Source organism: Chiloscyllium punctatum, chromosome 10 (assembly GCF_047496795.1).
Source record: "Chiloscyllium punctatum isolate Juve2018m chromosome 10, sChiPun1.3, whole genome shotgun sequence".
In the NCBI taxonomy this organism is placed as follows: domain Eukaryota; kingdom Metazoa; phylum Chordata; class Chondrichthyes; order Orectolobiformes; family Hemiscylliidae; genus Chiloscyllium; species Chiloscyllium punctatum.
This window is the reverse complement of record NC_092748.1, coordinates 15601829-15624266: the sequence shown is the minus strand read 5'-3', so window position 1 is coordinate 15624266 and position 22438 is coordinate 15601829. Positions and strand designations below refer to the sequence as shown.

General features: G+C 41.2%; 1 protein-coding gene across 1 annotated transcript in view; it reads right to left on the bottom strand.

Annotated features, from left to right (window-relative positions):
• The window catches only part of LOC140481912 (partitioning defective 3 homolog B-like), a 997517-nt gene that overhangs the window by 107662 nt on the left and 867417 nt on the right, over window positions 1–22438 (bottom strand). The window contains exon 22 of the mRNA XM_072578586.1: window positions 10902–11034. Within this exon, the coding sequence (XP_072434687.1) occupies window positions 10902–11034 (133 nt within the window). The remainder of the gene's footprint in view (window positions 1–10901; window positions 11035–22438) is intronic.

The window sequence follows — 22438 nt, the reverse complement described above, 5'->3', positions numbered from 1 at the left end:
GAGCTTTCTTTTCCTTTGAAAATCATCTTCCAAGCGCCACTAATAGAATGCTCTTTTATTTTTGGATGTCTTCTTCACACATGAATAGTAAAACTTTTGACGCACCTCCTTAAAAAGATGTTTGAGACTGAAATCAACTTAAAATGGTGCCACTGAGCTTAACAGCCTTTTAGTTGGATATTTAGGGTACTAAAATGTTACAGATTCAAGGTGGTGGGTGGGGAGGGAAAGAGAGAGAGAGAGAGAGAGAGAGAGGAGAGAGATGGAATCAAGACACAGCCAGAATGTAACTGAATGGTGGTAGAGGCTAAACAACTTTCAGTTCTGAGGCACTGGGGTAGTCCTGGAGAGAAATAAAACTAACATGCATGCATAAGTGGGCAAAACTGCTACCACAAGGACATTTGTTAGTGCTTCAGCTTAAGGCAAGAGTTGTAGATTCCAGAGTGAGCTGGCTTTTGAATGACAGCAAAATGACACAAAGTATTGCTTTTCATTACATGAATGTATTTTGGTTTGACGTTATTTGATGCGAGTAGACATGCAGATGGGTAGCAGATGCATTAGCTTGAATTAGCCTCTAGACATAAACCAAGCCAAAAAATGAGCATACATTCACACATCATTCCCCTTCAGAACAAAAATATATCAAAAACAGAGCGTACGCTCTTGGTTGCCTCCAAGTTAAAAAAAAACAAATCTCCCTCCCTTTGCTTCCGCTGTTCCCCCACCCACCCAGCACAAAGGGTAAAATTCCAAACTTCAGCAGACAGATGGGCAATTTAAAAGGTCAGTTTTTAAAGGAGGTAGAAAAGCAGAATGCAAGACTTTCCTTCTTGACCGAGTGATTCTTGGAAGCCAATAAAGCATTTTTGAAGTGTAAGAAATGCAGCAATCAACTTTAAAGTAGCAAGCTCTCAAAGGCAGCAGTGTGGTGATGGTGACTGGATCATCTGGTTTGGGAGTTGGCTGACAGACAACTGTTGGCCAGAAGAGAGGAGGAGGAGGAGGTGGTGGAGGTGGTTCTCTGTCACTTTTAGAAGGGCATTTAGGAACGAGTGCTAAATCTTGACTTTGATAGTGATGCCCACAACGTGTGAATAAATATATAACATGAAATGGCTCTTTTTAATTCAGAAGGCCGGTGGTACCACTGTAGGTGAATCTTGTACAGTAGCATGATTCAGTGGTGGGGTTAGCGGTAGGTAGTTTTGCAATTGCTGGCTTTGTTTAAAAAAAAGAATTGGGAACAGGCACGCAGCATTTTAAACAAATTACTCCAACTATTTGTCATCAGCACCAAGGCAAAAGAAATGCTAACTTCCACCAATGCATGACATTGCCGCACGTTGACATCTCATTCAGTGAAGCACTTCTCCCCAGTCAAATCCAAGCCTCTATACATCAAAAAAGAACCCTAAAGACTACCAGCTGCTGAGATTTTAACAGGCTAAGATGGAATCAGGCCTGAGCTGTGGGGCTTGGATAATTTCACTTCTCAGCAGGTTAGCGATTTGTTTTTAAGGTTTAGTGCAAAATGCTCTTGCGTTATTCCGCAAGCTAAGCAGTGGACACATTTGTAACCCACAGCCTTAACTTGTCTATGTTCATAACGCAGGGAGTTTGAAATCTCAAATCAATCCTCACATTGAAATACATGCCACGCTGCTGGCTTTCCATGACATTGCTTCCACCGATGTCTCATGGTGTCACTTCCTCTGCCAATTCCTAAAATGGGTGGGAGTGGGGCACGAGTTGAGATGCGAAATTGAAGGTTCGCATCGGGCAGCCAACATGCTTTGCAATGACCTTGCATCCTTGAAATAATGCTTGGGATCTTTTATGTCTGTCTGAGAGGGCTATGTACAGAGGAACCTCAATTATTTGAATATCGATTATCCGAAGATGATTTCAAGGTCCCGCAAAAACGTTACAAGAAGAACATGTGAAAACATTGGCAACAACAAAAATACACAAGCAGCTCAAGCATCAGTGACTGGATTATTTTTAGGTAAGGGTTGTTACACAGCCCTTTGCAACAGTAAGTGTTTTATATTACTGTATAGGTATTCCTAATACTTTACCGGGCCACTCATTTAAAAAAAGGCCAAGAATGTAAATGCACACGCAAGGCAGTGCTTCCATCTTTCTATCAAGAGACTGCGTTCCCAGAAACTGACAAATGCTCTTGTGATCGTAGAAGCTGTTCGGGACCTTGTTTAATGCTGTCTCCACCACTCCTTGCCAAATGCTAACTGCTGCTGCCTTTTTAAAAAGTTTTCTCGTGTTATCATTGCTTTATTTTGTTCATCATGTGAAATCTATGTCCTCTTGTGCTCAATACATTAAAATTATTAACTTAAATATATTCTCCGATAGAGCACAGCATTAGATCAGCATGGCTTCCCTTGTTAAAGGTAAAACTGATTATCCAAATAATCAATTGTCCAAACGAAATAGTGCCTGCCCATCTTGTTTGGATAATCAAGGTTCCTCTGGATATCTATATTTTATCCACAAGACAGCTCCTCCAACAACATTGCACTCTCTCAATAGACACTGAAGTGTCAGTCCAAATTTTGTGTTCCAGTGTCAGAGTTGGAGGTCTACTCTACAATGTTCTGACTCAGAGAGTGTTGCCTGCTGAGCCTCAGCTGACACCTATTTCATCAAACTAACTGATCTCATTGACACTAACCACTACTACACTTTCCCATTAAAGCATGAATGTCACGCACTGACCAACATTACATCTCCAGCTATAATGCGGTTGTCACTCAACAGGCCATACTGGAGTTGTTGGCCACTTGCTGACCTACTGTAGAATGCCCACTACATTGGACCTCGAATAAGTAGTAACAAAACATTTTTTTTGTAACAGCAACAATAAGTGTAGTCAGATAACTAGCACTGCCCAGCAGGCTAAGGTCTTACTGTGAAGGTCAACCATTTCTATTGCAATTTCAAGAGAAGAAAATATACACACAAGAATGATTCTGCAGCAGTGGGATCTACATTTCTCTTCGTAGTTCACTCAGTGATATCCACAATTTAAATGACCTAAAAAAGCTAATTTACAGTAAGCATGTTTCTATTCCATCCAAGGACTCATAAAACAAGAAAATGAAAGAACCACATGAACAGAGCATTTTTCACACAGGTGGGTGAGATGTTAACACAGGACCCCATTTACATGTGCACTTTGCCCTGGCCAATCATCATCACAGCCAGGGTTTAGTGTCCTGTGAATTAAGCTTGATGCGATGATGTCATGGGGTGAGACTAGCTCCCGACCCACCAGCGAGAAAGCCCAATGCACCAAGCTCCAGTTAGGTACTTAAAATGTTGAACATGCATCCCATAAAATTAGGAGCCTCACCAATGATGTTTTGCTCTGCCTGAGACTGATGACCAGTCAGTGGTCAGCACATTCTGAAACCAGGGGTTAGATCTGAGGGTCCAGGGTGTAAAGCCATGAGTTAAAACTGTGAGAAGCTAAAGGGGATGGGATTTTCACAGAGTGAGGAATGCAGAGAGAGGGGTTCTGAATCAAAAGCAGGGAGGCTAAAAGAATTTTATAGCCACTTTAAAATCAGTAATGTGGGAGAAACAGCAGCCATCTGGACAAACGGCAGTCCTCCACAAACAGCAACATGACAACAACTGTACCATTTTGGGTGGTGTGATTTTCCACACCCTGGAACTGGCAAGACAATTTACACAGAAGGTAAATAATTGGATAAGGTGCTTGCCATCTTATCTGGACGAGGAGGTCCTTGAGAGACCGTCTGAAACCTATCAGCAATTAAAGGCCCTTCAGAGGAAAATTACAGCCACAACTTGCCACCAGTCACTTACCTGAGAGGAGGGCTCCAATGCCTCCCCCCCACCCATTGGGAGGGAGGGTGTGTGTGAGTATGTATGTGTGCGTGTGTGTGGCTGTCTGTCTGTCTGACAGAGAGAGAGAGATTGGAGAGGTGGGGATTGGACAGTGTGGTGGGGGGGGGGGGGCAAGTTGAGGGAAAGCGTGGGTGCTGGAAGCGACCTGCCTCCCTGCTTTTGATTCAGAACCCCTCTCTCTGCATTCCCCACTCTGTGAAAATCCCATCCCCTTTAGCTTCTCACAGTTTTAACTCATGACTTTACACCCTGGACCCTCAGATCTAACCCCTGGTTTCAGAATGTGCTGACCACTGACTGGTCATCAGTCTCAGGCAGAGCAAAACGTCATTGGTGAGGCTCCTAATTTTATGGGATGCATGTTCAACATTTTAAGTACCTAACTGGAGCTTGGTGCATTTGGCTTTCTCGCTGGTGGGTCGGGAGCTAGTCTCATCCCATGACATCATCGCATCAAGCTTAATTCACAGGACACTAAACCCTGGCTGTGATGATGATTGGCCAGGGCAAAGTGCACATGTAAATGGGGTCCTGTGTTAACATCTCACCAACAGTGCAGCACCACCTGCTCTCTTAGTACTGTCACTGGAATGTTATCCTTGATTTAGGTACTGAAGCCTTGGAGTAGGAGGGGAGAAGCAATTGTCCCAGAACTTTGAGATTCAGACAAGAGAGTGCTAGCAACTGAGCTACGTCTATCAACAGCAATAAGTTAATTCATAGATCATATAAATTCATAGAATCAGAATGGCTATAGCATAGGAGGAGTCTGTTTGGTCCACTGGAAAAGTAACTGATCTTGTCCCACTCACTTGTCTTCTCCACACAGCTCTGGAGATTTACTTTCCTTGTGATGGATATATGAAGAAGGGTCACTGGCTCTGAAAGGTTGACTCTGCTTTCTTTCCACGGATGCTGTCAGACCTGCTGAGTTTCTCCAGCAATTTCCGTTTTTGCTCTGGATTTCCAGCGGCTGTAGTTCTTTGGTTTTGTTTCCTTCTTGAAAGCAATGGGTTAAATCCGGCTTCGCCGCATTCTCAGATGCTCTTCTCTTTGATTCTGAAGGCGGTGGGTTCAGGTTCCATTCTGCACAGAATCAAAGCTGCCACTTTTGCACAGTAGTGAGTGCATACTACACTGTCAGAGGTCCAGTCTTCTGGATCAAAAGTGAAACCAATCTATTCTCTCGTGGTAGTGTTGGATTCTAGGGTTTTTTTTAAAAAAAAGAGTAGGGGAGTTCATCCTAGCTAATATTAATCACTCAACCAATACAACTAAAGGAGATTACCTGGTCATTATTAAGTTACTATTTGTGAAATCCTGCTGTACACAAATTTATTGCTGCATTTTCTACACTGCAATAGTAGCTGCACTTTAAAAATGCTCCATTGTCTACATTGTGCTTTGAGACACCCTGAGGTCATGAAAGATGCCAAATAAATTGAAGCCTTTTTTTAAACAGCAAACATGAGCTGTCAAATAAAGGCCAACAGTACTTTAGAAAAGCATGCAAATTATTTCCAGTTCTTTCCTCACAGGAAGCTTTGTGAAAAGCCATCTCACCATGCGGAATCTGTGTCTAATGAATCAAACATTCATTGTAAGCCATGCTGCTTAACCTGGAACCGGTAGGTACTTCTGAAAATCATGTGAAGCCTGTGAAACATGCAGAAAACTTTCCACAAGCATCCGTCACTTGAAAGGATTCATACAGTAATACACAGATCTTGAAACCATACATTCTGTGGGCCAAAGTCAAGGACAAATCCACTAACACAAAGGTGCAGTCAACTGGAGTCTCAATCAATCAACTTACGTGTGGAAGCAACAAATCATGCTCCAAAATCAGGAATCAATGCCAATGACAGCAAACCTGAAACTAGCCCATAGTTCCTAAATATAAAACAAAAAAACAGCACGGTGGCACAGTGGTTAGCACTGCTGCCTCATAGCGCCAGAGACCCAGGTTCAATTCCCGCCACAGGCGACTTACTCTGTGGAGTTTACACATTCTCCCCGTGTCTGAGTGGGTTTCCTCCCACAGTCCAAAAATGTGCAGGTTAGGTGAATTGGCCATGCTAAATTGCCCCTAGTGTTAGGTGAAGGGGTAAATGTAGGAGAATGGGTCTGGGTGGGTTCCGCTTCGGCGGGTCGGTGTGGACTTGTTGGGCCGAAGGGCCTGTTTCCACACTGTAACTAATCTAATCTAATTAAATGCCTAACTGCTCATAACACCAAGAATACATACCAACTATTGAAGGTGAATGCATTGTTGGTAAGAATGACTTATTGCTGATCATATGAGGAAAGAAATCCCTCTGCCATACTTTGAAGAACAGGGCAGAAAACATCACAGGAGTCAAGGCCATCAACAAAATCACTACGATTCCTGCACGGTGGGACCTCTTCATAAGGTCCTGAGAGGTCTCCGTAAGTACTGATATATTCCTGGGGACTGTCTGTAAAGACTGCCACATGAATGGGGATTGCCTGAAAATTTTTACATACTTCTGGGGACTGCCTATAAACGCTGATACACTCCTGGGTTCTTGTCTGTAAATTATGCTACGTTTCCGTCTACACTTCCAAAATACTACCTTGCCAACACAACTACGTACAGGTTTTCTGTTTCATATTAATACTACATAGTAACAGGAAGAATGCATTAACACATTGACAAATATGGAAACTATTTATAGAGTGTAGAATTCCCAAGTCACCATTCACAACTCAATATATGACCGCTCCACTTAGACATTCATTATATAACCTTGTGTATATCCTGTGAAGTACAGTCCAAAATGTACAATTTGAGGGGAAATAATTTCCTTCTTTGTGTCATACCCTTATTCATTTACCTGTGGAGATCAAGGCAAAAAAAATTACTTACAGCACATTAAGAGAACATAGATTTTGACCTGTGAAGGATCAATTTTGCATTGGAATTCCATTTCACACAACTGAAGCCGTTAGTAGTAGATAAAGCTTCAATATTGCACTACCTGACCAGTTTTCCTAGACTTTAAAAAAGAAGATTTTGTTTTACTATCTGGTCACTCTTGATGATGACCTGTCTGACCATTATATCCACAGTAGTTTTCTTTTCCACCTCCAGAAGGTGTCTACACTACACTGCCTGATTATGCCTGCAACTCCTATCTTTAATCTTAGTGATTAAGTGGCTATTGCGTTATCCATTCACTCTGTGAAAACTTCACTGACTAAACTGCCTACTATTATTATCAGGAGAACCTGATAGTCATGACCTTTCCATTCATTCAAAGCCCAGCTGTCAATAAATGCCATCTTGACGTCTGCACCCGGAACTGTGATCACTCACTTTCTGGTCCTGTTTAGGTTAGTGCAGTCTACAATCTATTTCAGAATGTCACTTCACTGTTTGCCTGGAAGAGGATGAAGTTGACAAAACTCTCTTTGCTCTGCTCAGTGGCATAATGAGCCAGTGCTTGGAACGAAATGCCAAAGAGGGGTTAGAAAGGATGGACAGCCCCTTCCAATGACCTCGTGTATCATTAACTTCTGACCTTGACTGTTCCATAAACGAATGCGTTGAATGGATGCTTTAAGAGACAGGAAAGGAAAGGAAGTCATTGCAAACAGCTTGTGGGCATCTCCATCACCGATTATAAATAGATTGATTCCCCGCTGCATTTTAATAGCTGTAGCTCTTTCTGTGGGACGATGTGGCATAGCATCCATCAAGTGAAATATAAACAAACTTTCTGAAAATCTTCCTAATCATTTCATTGCCGATTAGAAATTCTTACAAAATGGCAAGCCACCTACGATTTATTTGCCTGTGGGAATAAGAGAAGTTTATCCTGCAGGTGTCCCTGCCACTGTTGCTTGCTGGCCTGCATTGACATGCTGTCCAGCAATGTGCGGCTTTTAAAATAATCATCCTTGTGGTTAAATCTGCTCACGACCTTGTCTCTCCCTTCTGTCAGTTCTGCCAACTCCGTCCTCTTGTAGGTCTTTGATTTCCTTCAGTACACCATTAGCTGAAGTGCCTTCAGTCTGATGCTCTGGATATTCCCCTCTACAACTTTCTGCTTCTATCTGTTCTTCCTCAAAATATACCTCTTTGATCTGTCCTAATATATTGTCACGTGACGGAGGGCCACATTCTCACCCTGGAGACTGGGAACAGGAGCCGGGTCTGTTTCTGCATCAGGACCTTGCCCCCAACTCCAACATCTGGACCCAGGATGTTGCAGGAGGGCCAGAGGTCTGGCCCGAGTGGTGTTCTTTCCCTAGGGAGCCAGGAGGAGCAAGGCCTACACTGTACATTAACCTTCCTGTTCAATTTATTACCACCCTCTGCCTCCAATCACTCCTCTCCTAGCACCTTTTCTCCTGATGAGCTGTTCCCTTCCAGGGCCTCACTGCTCTGTGTCCTCACCCCCTCAGTGAGGGAAATGTCATGGAGAGACCATTACTGAGACTCGCCCCTCTGGGGGAGGGGGGGTGGGGGAGGGTACTGCAGGGCATCAGCTGACAGCTCCAGGCACAGGACCAGTTGCCCTTTGAGCTAACGATGCCCAGTGTCTTGTGAGAATCGGAGCCAGTTGCCCATCCTTGGCGAAGAGGGCATCAGTTGCCTGGCCAACACATCACTGTCCAGCTGCCTGTAAAACACCGAGAGGTTGCATTGACAAGAGCTCCGATAACTGAGGAGACAGAGTCACGGGCGTCTTCAGCACTGACTCTCAGCCATCTGCAGGTGTACTGCCCTCTTCCCCTTCCTACTGGATTTCTGACTGTCTGCCCTTCTTGTGCAAGTTTCTGCTCCTCACCTCCAATTACCTCATTGCAACTTTCTTGGTGCTCAGTTGGAGGCAGGACAGCTTTGAGCCCTGAACTGATGCCCATAGGGTTAAGTTTGCCTCTTCTACACACACCACCACTGACTCTAATGGGTGGCACAGTGGCTCAGTGGTTAGCACTGCTGCCTCACAGCACCAGGGTGGAGTTTGCACATTCTCCCTGTGTCTGCGTGGGTTTCCTCAGGGTGCTCCGGTTTCTTCCCACAGTCCAAAGATTTGCAGGTCTGGTGAATTAGCCATACTAAATTGCCCCATAGTGTTATGTCAATTAATCAGAGGGAAATTCTACATATGGTGCCATAGATTAGTTAGTGAAAAAAGAAAGACTCTCATTTATTTCATGACTTCAGAATGTTGGAAAACACTTCACAGCTAATGATGCACTTTTGCAAATGTAGTCACCGTTGTAATGTAGAAGACCCATTAGTCAATTTGCATGCAGCAAGGTCTAACAAATAGCAATATGATCATGCTGGATAATCTGATTCAGTGTTACTGGCTCTGGGAGAAATACTGACCCGGGGAACCAGGAAATACTCCCTTACTCCTTCTGGAAATAGTGGCTTGGGATCTGTTCAGCTTTGTTGAGAGTCTTGATGATGCCACTGGATACCACATAATCTGAAAGATGGGACTGTACATAATTACACCACTGGGTTACATGGTATAACTCCCATAAAGGCCGAGAATATTTAAAAAGGGATGTGAATTTCCTAATGGTCTTTATGGACATGGGTGAATCAGATGGACCTTTACACTGATCCACAGTGAAATTTTAATTCAATGCCACAGTGGGATTGGAACTCAGGTTCCCAAAACATTACAGCCCATATTTCTGGATTACAAGTCCACTGACGTTACCACTACACTATTGTCTCCCCTCTCAATTCCACCTGGATGAGCATAGGAGTGATGTTGACTGAGACTCTCTTCCTCTCCGGATGAATGAAATCCTTCCCTACTCTTCCTCAGCCTTGACTGAGTTCCGAGATTCACTGCTCCAACATGTGACAGAGGTGAATGCACATCATCCCACCTAGCTGTTGGCACACTTTGCGGCTTTAAGACTTTTGCTCATGCAGTTGGAACCAATGATTCCATCAAAAACGTACAATTAAATTGACTCTATTTTTGTGTGGGTCTAATTTTCTTGCAACCCCAACCCTCTAGCAGTCAAATGGGAAGAAAGACTAAACCACAGCGTGTTGGAATTGTGAGCTCTGTCTGCATGTACCCCCTGGAGGTTTCTTCACATGACCTTCAAGCACCCCACTAAGTCAAATGACCCTCTTTCCAATCTACAGTTTTGCAAAGTAACTGATAAACTAACATGCGCAAAGAAAACTTAAAATAAAAATCTCACACATGGATGATTCGGTTTCACAGCCCCAACGCATTAGATGAGTGTCCAAGTCTTTCCTGGAGTGTTGGCAGCTGTACTCTGCTCTTAGTCAGAGTGTCACTTCACAGCACTACAGTCATCGATATAGAACCACACAGGGTCTGAAGACATTTGACTGTTCACATCCAACAACTTAATTTGCTGCTGTGACCATGACAAAGCACATCAGCTGCTATTTGCTTTCCTGGTGTCTGGGAAGCTGTGTTGTTTTTTCTCCCCCCACCTCTCTCTCTCTCTCTTAGTAAATCAAAATAAACTCATTTGACCTGCCTCCCCTGCACACGAAGAGGTAAGAATCTCAGAAGTATGAAGTCCCTTAGGAGATAAACAAAGGAGTAATGCTGAATAAATCACCAAAAAAAAACATTGCCTGGATCCAAACTTAATGTGCAAAGAGCAACCCATGGATAAATAATACAGAATTTTTAACCTGGCTATCACAATAACTATCCATCTGGGAGAAGTCAAGAAACCATATGGTGGCACAAGTAAATATTTATTGCTGCCTACCGCTGGCCAAATACATTAGTGTTATTCTGCTTCATACATGCCCGGGAAGCACATACCCAAGACAGCTGTGAATGAAATCAGTGCAGCTGGGATTTAACGGCTTAGGCCACTGTGGGTTTCCTACTTGGGTTTCACATGTCTGTTCAATCGCAAAAAAAAGAGCAGGTCCAGTTTCACAGGATTTACTCAAGGTGAATAAACAGAGAGTTACCCGCTCACCAGTTTCACGTGTGAAGACTTACCCAGCCTGGCTCATAGTCACTAGGCCAGCGCCGGCCTTCGTGCTCTTCGTAAGATGGAATGGCACCCTCCCGTCTGGCCTGCTGGTACTCCTTCCTCAGTTGATGAATTCGCTCAACATTAGTGGGTCTTGCACTGCACAGCAGAATAGGACAAGATTAGGTACTGATTTGCCATATAGACATTATTCTTCCAACACTGAAGCAGCCCATGCCTACACCAGCCCCAACCCCTACCTTTTTGGGGTGCCCATGCAAACCCCTTCAAAATTGGTACATTTGCTGTATCCTTAATGGGAGAAAACAATGTATTTTTGAAATAAAAATCCAGTCAACATCCTCCAGAGAGCACAGCAGAGTGGTTTAATGAAACCAAGTCTACGATTTTGGTACTATGACAATGCATAATGCATTGTAGGACAGCAATATCAACCTTACAGCCAAGTATCCTGGAGCAAATTGTTTCAGAAACTCATCCATTCGTTACACAACAGCAGTGCTCCAACTTCTATTGCAAAGAAAAGACCGCAAGGCGACCTGACAAATGTCTTCAAAACAATGAAAGGGTTTGATGGGTGAGATCAAAATGAGGGGTCATAAATATAAGATTGCCACCTAATAAACTTAATGTGGAATTCAGGAGAAGTTTCTTTACACAGAGAATGTTTAGAACCTGGATCTCATTAACACATGCAAAATAACAGAGATGCATTTGGGGAAAAACTAGACCAGTACATGACTAAGAAAGTAATAGAGGATGTTCTAACAATGTATTGAGAATCTATTGCAATGAGGTGTAAGGATGCTCACTTTTGAGCATTTTTAAATTATTTCATAGAATGCGAGTGCCACTGGTAAAGCCTGTATATTTTACCCAATTGCCCCTCGTTCCATTCAGTTTGCTAGAACCATTGCAGAGAGCAGTTATGAGTAAACCACATAGTGATCCACAGTCGCAAGTAGGCCAGACCAGGTATGGATGGCGGTTTTCCATTCTTAAAGGACGTTGGTGAAGCTGTTTTTTTTTTCTTTAATAGGCAATGGTTACATGGTCCTCATCAGGTTGAGTTTTAAATTCCAGATTTTTATTGTATTTAAACTTTTCGCCATCTGTCTGGGATTTGAATCCAAGCACCCAGACCATTAGTCGAGTGACATTACAACCACTCCACTGTCTCTCCATAAACAATGCATAGACCAGTGGAGCTAAATGCTCAGTTCCAGTGCTGAAAATACCATGCACTTCTACATAGCAGGATCTGTTGGACATTCGGAGTTCCATGAAGGCTTAGCAGGTAAACAGCAGCTTCGTACATTATTAGTTCATTCTGATCATAAGGCACCAGGATTGATTTCACAGTTAGGTTATCTCAGCTGGGGACCTGTGGGTTGTTGTAAAAGCCCACATAAACCTTGTCTTAAGAAGGTGTAAATTCAGCTATGGCTCCAACTCCAAAGGCACAAGCTTTCGGTCAATACAGGATCAGGCTGAGCATTGATCTCAGGAGACAAGAAATAGAATGAAAAATAAACTTGCGTTTCTAAAGCATGTCAGGCAGCCTTTCAAAGCCTGCTCCACCATTCAATTCAATTAAGGCTGATTGGTTTCAACCTCATATTCCCACTCGCTGCTCCTATTCTTGATTCACTGAGATACGAACCAACCAGTCCATTTAAGCAATGGAGCATTCACAATCCCGTGGAGAAGCCAATTTCAAAAGAACTCTCCAGCAGAGAATGTTCTCATTGGGTCTGAAATGAACAATGCCATATCATGGGTTCTCAATATCTACGCTCTCAAGGCCCAGAGTAAACCCTTTGAAGTGCAGTCAATATTGGACTGGAGGAAACATGAAATTCAGCACACATAGAACAATCAGCAATGTAAAATGAACAAATAATTGGCTTCAGTGATACTGATCGAGGGATAAATATTGGTTAAGGCAATGAGGAGAACCCACTCACTGTTTTTTTTATGTACTGTTTAGAAGGCCAAAGAGGCCTTAGTAAGGTAATATATCGGAATGGACTGAATTCTGTGTTGCAATAATTCAATCATATGGAAGCTTAGGACCTTGGAGTGAAGCAGATTATTATATAACTGGAGAAATGATTGCAGAATTCCAAGCTGCGGAGATGCTATATTGGAACTGGCTGTCTCAGATGGTGGTGTAGGCAGAGACATTGAACATTTTTAAAGCGGAGATAGCTAACTCCTCGTTCGGCAAAGGAGTCAAAGGTTTTTGGATGTAGGTGGAAATGTGGATTCAATACATAAATAGATCAGCCATGATCTTGTTCAATGACAGTGGAGTCTCAGGGACCTGAATGTCTACTTGTGCTCCTAACTTGTACATAAATACAGATTTCAGCCAAATATACTTTATCTGTTGATAGTTAGCTATATATTTCTATGTATCCTTCTATATTTTAGTTATTTGGGTACTTTTAACTAGCACTACACATGGTTAGGTTAAGGAACCTCTTTGTTTTGTATTATTAAACTGAAGTGATCCTAACCTGTAGACTTGCTTCAGTGGTCTCTGGGAAATTCTGACTTCCACAATTTTGAACCGGGGTGCACAGGTGATCAAATTTGATGTGAGGCATAAACACTGTGCTCAGAATTACAATGACTTTGAAATCAGAAAACCACACAGCCTGTAGCAGAAAGGCTGCAAGTTATATCTGAGTCCTATTCTGTCCATAAGTGGCTGATTAAAACAAAAACTAAAATTGAATCTGGTTCCTACGATCACTGTGAATAATTTTCTGCTTTAAGCATAATCACAAAATAGGGTTCCTTAGATCACAGGTCATATTTCCATTAAATCTCATTACAGAATCACAAAAGTTGCATCTTCCATGATGGAGCAAGAGCCATCAGTGTAGCAGTTCATAACCATTTATCTTTTGCTCCTGTATTAATTAAGGATGATAACCTGTTGCAGTTTTATTAATATAACTGAAAATAGGTTTGCAATAAAGAGAAAAGCATTTTTAACAAGAGTGCTTACTCCACTGCTGGTGTTCAACCTGATTTTAAATCACGAAAAATGACTAAGTACTGCACTAAATAACTTGTTTTATTGCTCAGTTTATCAGTAAATTAAATATTTATAATACGTTAAACTTGTAAAGATGAGTTCTACTTTAAGATCTTCCTTGAATATCCACAAACAGGAACAGTTATTGGGAAGTTACTGTTCTTGTTATTCCTACTGGGTGGGGCCAGTTTTATGGGTTTAACAGCTTTGGATAAAATTACTTTCAGTTAGCAATTGCATAGATAGTTTGTGAACGAACAAAGATGCTACCCTTGTTAGTTTTGCATTTATTTTCTTCAGCGTTTATTATGAATTTCCTCAATGTTTCCACTGTATTAAGTATTTAGCATTGATGGAAAAAAATCAGCTTATATTCTCCTCTGCAGAATGACCTTGTAAATGATAGTCCAGTAGTTCTGAATGTAAAACGAGATGTAGAATACTTCAGAATTTCTACAATTCAATGCTTGACCGAATAAAATTCTCACCATGAAGACTAGCAAATCAGTGACTAAGCTTGCACCATACACATCTTTAACAATTTTGTAGCCATGGTAGTTACTACTTTAATGTAGAAAATATGGCACATGAGATTCTACAGAGTGAGAATGACTAGATCATCTGTTTTATGCCACTTAGCTATATGATGGTACAATTTGAATTCAATAAAAATCTGAAGAGTAATCTAAGGACAACTATGAAACCATTGTGATTGTCATGAAAAGCCAACCTGGCTCACCAATATCCTTTAAGGAAGGAATATACTATCTTCACTCAGTCTGGCCTACAAATGCCGTCACAGCGAGTGATGCTCAAATCCCATGTTATGAATTTTAAAAAAAAGGAGGGTTCATAGCCTTAAGGAGTGTAGTGGAACAGAGGGACCTTGGAGTTCAAGTGTACAGTTCTCTGAAAGTGGAGTCACAGGTAGACAGGGCAGTGAAGGCGGCTTTTGGCACACTGGTCTTCATCAGTCAGGGCACTGAGTATAACAGTTGGGAAATTATGTTGCAGTTGTACAGGACGTTGGTGAGGCCGCACTTGCAGAACTGTATTCAGTTTTGATCACATTGCCATAGGAAGGATGCTATTAAACTGGAAAAACTGCAGAAGAAACCTACAAGGATGTTGCCTGGACACAATGGTCTAGGATATGAGGAGAGGTTGGACAAGCTAGGACTTTTTTCTTTAGAGCGTAAGACACTGAGAAGGAATTTTATAGAAGCGTATACGGTCATGAGAGGCACGCATCGGGTGAATGCATTTGGTCTTTTCCCAGGGTTGGGACAGCATCAGTTTAAGGTTAGAGGGGAAAGAATATAAGGGAACCTGAGGGGCAACGTTTTTACACAGAGGGTGGTATGCATATGGAATGAGCTGCCAGCGGAAGTGGTTGAGGCAGGTATATTAACAACACTTAAAAGGCATTTGGACAAATATGTGGATAGGAAAGATTTAGAAAGATATGGCCCAAGTGCAGGGAAATGGAGTTAGCGTGGACTGGCATTTTGGTCAGCATGGATCAATTTGGGTCAAAGGGTCTGTCTTGATGCTGTAGGACTCTACCTTATCCGAAAGGCATCATCTCTGACAATATGGCATTTTCTCAGTATCAGACTGACCATGCCAGGATTTATTATGTAACTGATTGCATTCATATCCTCCTGATTTAGAGGTCAGCATGTTGCCCAATGAACCATAGCTATTAACCTTTTTTTTGCAGAATGGTCACTATCCAAGACCATTCCTCTGGAGCAATTCCTGTGAATAGTATCATCTTTCTTTTGCTCCCCATTTTTGAAAGGCTGCTCAGGCATCCTGAGCAAGTGGTTGGCCCAGTGGAGTTGGTTTCAGATAATCATGGTCTCAATACTATTGCTATTGGCTGCTTCAGGGAAGGTAGTGTTAGTATGCCAGTCCTCCCAGCCACAATAAGGTGCCTGATAGGGTAGTAACATTTGTTCCTCCACCAAACACTAAGTCAGGAGAATGTCCATTGATGCCTCTCTTGATTCACCTGGCTTAGCTATTTGCCCTGGAAAGGGGCATCTTTTCTAATAGTGATTGACTGATGATAAGGTCTACTGCGTAGGCCTCTTTTTGTATGCGATCACCAGTGCTTTTGCTGTTCTGAAACTGCCTCTTACTTCAGCAAATCGTGAGGAAGTTGAAATAACTCTAGAGAGGCAGTTTCCCGTCACCAAGTAACCCTTTATTTACACATGGTGAGGCCCTGACACTGATTCAGCTTCCCTCAGAACCAGGGCTGACAAACTGGACCAGATTAACCGCCTCAATCAGGGAACCCATATTCTGTGAGGTCCGCCTGGCTGATCTCATTATAATCATTTCAATCATTACAGAAGTGACCTAAAGCTTTGCAAATAAAGCATTCCTTAATGATAGCTGAACACTGTGTGTGCCCACGAACCCTTGTTGTTTTGCAGCACTGATTTTTTTTGTTGTTGTTTGACCTGCTCACTCTGGTAGGCTTGTCATGTGCTTCTCTAGACTCTCCACAGCTAAGAGAGTGAGCAGACACTGTGGCCCTTTGAGATAGATTCTGAGAGGAAATGTAAAAGCTATCCTTCCTGTTGCTGCTTCCAGCGTGTAGTTTCATCAAGAATTCCAACAACAATTCTGACTTTAATGGTTTCTGATTTCAGAACGCCATTTTCACAGTTTACCACTAGCCTGTAGAAGCAATTAATGAAATTGGCTGCGGATTCTCCTGGACACAACTGTTTTTTTGTTAAATTTTGCTTTTTCAAGAATTTTATTGATTCTTCAATTGAAGGAAATATCAAAGGTTTACAGACATTTTTAGAAGTGTCTGTATTCGGTTTGATCCTTTGTCTGTTAATAACATCATTTGCAATTGGACACACTGAATATAATAGCTTCAATTTTAACATTTAATTTTGAGAAAATAATGTATCTTCAGAACTGTCACTTCCCATGAGGTCTATTTTTGCACTCTGTTTGGAGCTTCTCTAAATGTGAATCTGCTAAGTCTCTATTCTCATTTCTTCACAATGTACTAAGTCATCTTATTTCTGTACAGCTACCTTAAATACGTGTCATTTCAATATTGCTTGCATTTTTGTATTCACCAATGCCACTTTAAGTTGATTGATGGTAAAGGTTGCAAGTCTTTCTAATTTTCTTTCACCAGCCAGCTTTTGAAAAAAAATTCTACATTTCAGAAATACCGAATTCTTCAAGCTCTTCAAGTGCTTCTGTGCAATACCAAATTCCTATACAGGTTACAGGGTTTTCTAGCTAAACTTCGATATTTTCCATCCTTTTTTTTAAATGATTACAATGGTTGTCTCCCACCTTTTTCAGGGATGTCTTGCTTTCTTGAGGCTAAGCTGGGATTTTCAAATTTGCTTCCAGAGAAAATGGTTGTTCTATCATCTTTAAAGATCCAAAGCCGAATGCACTTTATTTGATATTAGTTTTTTTTAAATAAAGGTCTCTGGATGCAGCTTTTATAATTCTTCCTCTTAAAACTGTGGTCTAAATACTGAGACATGGTCATTTTACATCTTTACTTGTTCCTGACTTGTCTTCTTCAATTCAACTCTTTAACTAGATTTCATTAAATCTGCTCTTTTCCAGCTTTAAGTAAATTTTGAAGACTTCCCGATCCTGCAGCCTGTTACAAACTTTATTTTCTAGCCCTTTCATTGACCATGTTGATCCTAAACTCGATGCTTGCGATGTTTATTATTGAGGTGAGGACTCTTTTTTTAACCCCCTTGCCTTTTTTTCGGGTCTTTATGAAAACAATGCAAAGTTTATTTCTTGTTTTCCTGTAGGGATACCTAACTTCACTCTTGGAACTTACTTTTGCTCTTTACAGAGCCTACTTGTTTAAAATTTGTCTTTTCCTAAGTGTGGCTGTTGTTTCTCTCTTGTCCCTAGCCCCTACTCATTTCCCTGCACCTCTGACTGCCTTCATGGTGAAGGTTTGTCTTTGGAGTGCTGAGTTTGCCCTATTGCAGTCTCTCTCTCTCTCTGTCAATAACCATATTTTAGCTGCTGATTGATGGTGTCTCTCTTAAAGCACTGATGGTCTCAAGAGGAATTCTTCTCATGATGGAGACCAAATCAGCACCACTGCAACCATGACTTTTTCTTTCAAATGACTACCTTCTGGTGTTTGCCACTTCCATCAGTACACAGCACTGGGCAAAGGTTCTTGAGACAGTTAATTGGCACCAACTCTTCTTTTTTGTTGTTTTGCCATGGGTCTATCTAGAGATTAGTGGTAGAGGATGCATCATTGTAGAGAATCTATTGAAGAGGCACTGTTCTTAAATAACAAAGGTTTAATGCATTATAGAAATAAGTACAATTAAATTTGGTCAGGATAGTTACTCCGATGTGAGGGATCCTGACACAGATACTTCTCTTTGAATTCCCTATCTCCACTCTCAGACTTTGTGAAACTTAAGTAGAATGGGCAAAGCTAATGTAACAGGAACGTTTACCCCTCTGGAATCATTATCTTACACAACAGGCACCTCCCGAACTCCTCTTCTGGGTTACATAATGTAGGCAAAAGAAGCAGGAAGACACCATGAGTGGTCATTGATTGGTCACTTAGAGGCCTCAATTGGCCAAAAGAATCAGACAGGTTCCCTTCACCATTGATAAGGCTCCAACGGAGGCAGCTAGGTGATTGGCACAGCTGCCCTTGCCATCTCACTCAGTTTTATGCTTCCCTTGCTTGCCAGCACACTCCTAGAAGGTGTTGTAAAATTCTGATCATGATGTGAGAAAGGCAGTATTGAATTGAAGGACAGGTTAGTATCGAGAGCTTTATATATAATTAGAACATAAGTAATACGGTTAAGAGGTACAAATATCTCAGAGGTGATGCAGTAGCTCAGTGGTTAGCACAGCTGCCTCACAGCACCAGGGACCTGGTTCAGTTCCACTCTCGGCTGACTGTGTGAAGTTTGCACATTGTCCTCGTGTTGGTATGGGTTTCCTTTGGGTGCTCCGGTTTCCTCCCATGGTCCAAAGATGTGAAGGTTAGGTGCGTTGGCCATGCTAAATTGCCCATAGTGTCCATGGATGTGCAAGCTAGGTGGATTAGCCATGGGAAATGCAGGGTTACAGAGATAGCATTTGGGGTGGATCTGGTTGAGTTGCTCTTTGGAAGGTTGGTGTGGAGTCGATGGACCAAATGACCTGTTTCCCCACTGCAGGGATTCTGCGACATCTATGATACATAGATACTGCTTGGGCAGGTAACTTCAGCAGAATAAGACTGACAACAAGAAGCCTCACAAAACTGCTTTCAGGTAAAGCTACAGATGCACAATGAAAAGTGTTCAATAAGATCTTAGCTTAATATAGGTACAGTTTACACTGCCAAAGGGCAAGAATTCTACTTATCATATCAAAAGCCATCACTGACAAAAGAGGTAAGAGATAGCATTGAACTAAAGGAAATAGACAAAAGAATAAAGAATAGTATAGCTTCAACAGACTGGGAGAGATAAGAACAGCAGCAAAGGAAAACTAAAAAATTACTCAAAAAGTATTACACGAGGCCTGTGAGGAATATTAAGATTAATACAATTTTTTTATAATTCTATTAGAAGAGAGGGTAATGTGGGTTCTTCAAAAACAGATGACGGTAATTTGTTAATTAAAATAAGGAAATGGTAAAAGTATTGAAAAATTGCTTTTCATCAGTCTTCACAATTGAAGATGAGGCCAATATACTTCACATTTCAGGAAAATGAACAACAAATCAAGAATGAACCCCACGAAATTTAAGTCAAACAGAATTGGAAGGAACGAGTAACTATTGACTGAAAGATTGCCAAGTCCTGTCCATTTCTATCCGAGAATTTTAAAGGAAGTGGATGAGCAAATTATAGACAATTTAGCCATAATCTGCAATGCAATTTCCATTGAGGATGTGTCCTCTTAGACTGGAAAGTTGAAAGTGTTACTCCATTATTTAAGAGAGAGAAAATGGTAAATTATAGACCTGTTAGTCCAACATTAGCTGTGGGAATGTTTTTGAAGTCTATAATTAAGGACAAAGTGACAGAGTACTTAGGAAAATTTGAGTTGATTAGAAAGCAAACGTGGAGTTATAATGAACAGGTCATGTCTAAAAAACATAATTTAATTTTTTGAAGTAACTTAAGTAGTAGATGGAAGAATAAGTATGAATATAGTTTATACTTTATATATTATAGCTTCCAAAATTGATTTGATAGAGTTCCATATAAGAGACCATTAGCTAAAATTATAGCCCATGAAACTTAAGGCCAATTATGGAGCTGATTTGGTGGTAGAAGATAAGAGTAAGGATATTTACACTTGAATTAAAAAGGAACATTATTGGTGTCCAGTTAAGGTCTATGCTTGGGTCTCAACCATTTGCCGTACTTATTAATGACTTAGATAAAACAATACAAAGTCGTTTGTCCAGACTTATAATTGATACTGAGTTAGAGGCATTTTTGTACTGCAGATGGGAGTACAACATTTCTAAAGAAACAATGATACATTAAGCATGCAAAAATGGGGCAGATGGATTTTATTGTACCTAAGTGAGATGTCACTCACTTTGGACCAGAAATGGTAAGAAGCTAAGAAGAGGGAAAGTTCAAACGTGTTGGTATGCATTACGTTTCCAGATAGAAAAGATAATTTAAAAAAGTAAATTGAATGACAGTCTTTACATGTAGAGATATGGGTGATAATGGGGTGAATTCTTTGCTATAGTATTCAATGCCAGGAAGAGGACGGAAATGAGCAAGAGGAGATGAGATGGTGAGAATGAATATGTGAGAGAGACAGTGTGTCTGTTTCTGTTGGAAAGGAACCAATGATCGAAAGTGGGCAAATCATATGAAGCAAGGCAAAGACAGGGGGACAAAGTAAAAAACATGTGAATTATGGACAATCAGAGGAAATAGGACTAGTTAACATTTTTACTTTTTCTGGTCTGCAAGCAATGTCAATGAGGTATCAACTAGTAAATGGAAATGACACAACATGATTAGTTCCACAGTTCCAAAAATGACTTCACAGTGTGGTCTCTCATCTTAGCATTGTGCAGGTAAAGACATATTACATGAAAAGAAACAAGATTACCAACCCAGGCCTGTCAAGTACAGCTAGGAGAAAAATTCAAAAATAAATAATTGTGTGAACTTCAGTAACCGATCTGTTAAGATAGCAGGCTGAGACAAAAATAAGATGCACATCAAGTAAAACAGCCATTACCTTCCACAGCCAATTACACCAATGGTAACCCTGATCACAGCATATTGAAATGTAAAACATCTGTTTTATAGAATTTTTAATAAAGCCACATTCATCTCAGTAAGCACTTGCATTTTCTTTCTTCAAATGCTAGGGACAGAAGGCATTGCTGTCATTATTACTTGCAGCCAAACCAAGTCACGCATTTTTAAATTAGAATAAATGACCTCAAGCTATCATGAGGGAGGTTCTTGCAGGCAGCCTTCCATATGTTTATTACGAGAAAGCTATTAATGATCCACCGCAGTGCCCAGGACAACAGGCAGAGCAGTGGGAAGCAGGCCATCTATTCCAAAGTTGTAGTCAGTCAAAAGTTCCCGGTAATTAGTTTTAAATAAACTCACATTTATCTTTTGCCGATCAAGCTCCACCAGATATTCTGTTCTCGGATGGGCAGGGGAGGTGTAATTAAAAGAAAATATTCTGGAAAACTGGTTAGGAATTGCCAACCCCATCTTTTGGAATATTCAATAGGATGGGAATGAGTTAGCTATGGAATAATTGTTGCAATCCTGAAATGGAACTTTAACATTTAAAGTGCTGACAACACCAAGTGACAAGATTTCACATTTTAAACAAAAATTACTTTATCGCACATAATAATTAAACAAACCAAGCACCATTTACTTGACAATAGTTTTTAATTCCTTACGCAGTGAACTCAGTTCTATGTTCTAACCCATCATCCATCCCCCTAGAGTTCCCTTAAAAGTTGCAAGAATCTTGATGGTCCATCCAAATGTCCTGGGACCAACTCAAAGGTCTACCCTCAGACCCCCAGGAAGTCACCTGATTCCTGTTTACTATTCCAGCTATTTGCTGAGTATGAAATTTCATGTGTTTCATCCATTTGCTACTAACTAAGTGATCCTTCAAAATCCCTTCAAAATCTCAGCACCTCATTGCATTCTTGCTTAGAGTTTTAAACATCAGGAAAACCTCAAGTTTCTAACAGCCCTCTACGATCTCTTAACTTTTGTATAGTTGTTGGTCCTACAGCTGATTCAGTCATGGCACATGTTTTTCTCCCTGCCTATTTCAGGATGATTGCTTCCAAGCTAGCTGAAACTGTCTTCTGCCCCATGGCTCTGTGAACACCACTTGCAATATGCTCCTCTAAAATCAAATTAGACAAATTTCCCAGTTTCATTTCCTCTCAGGAATTCCAAAATGAGTTTGAACCTCAAC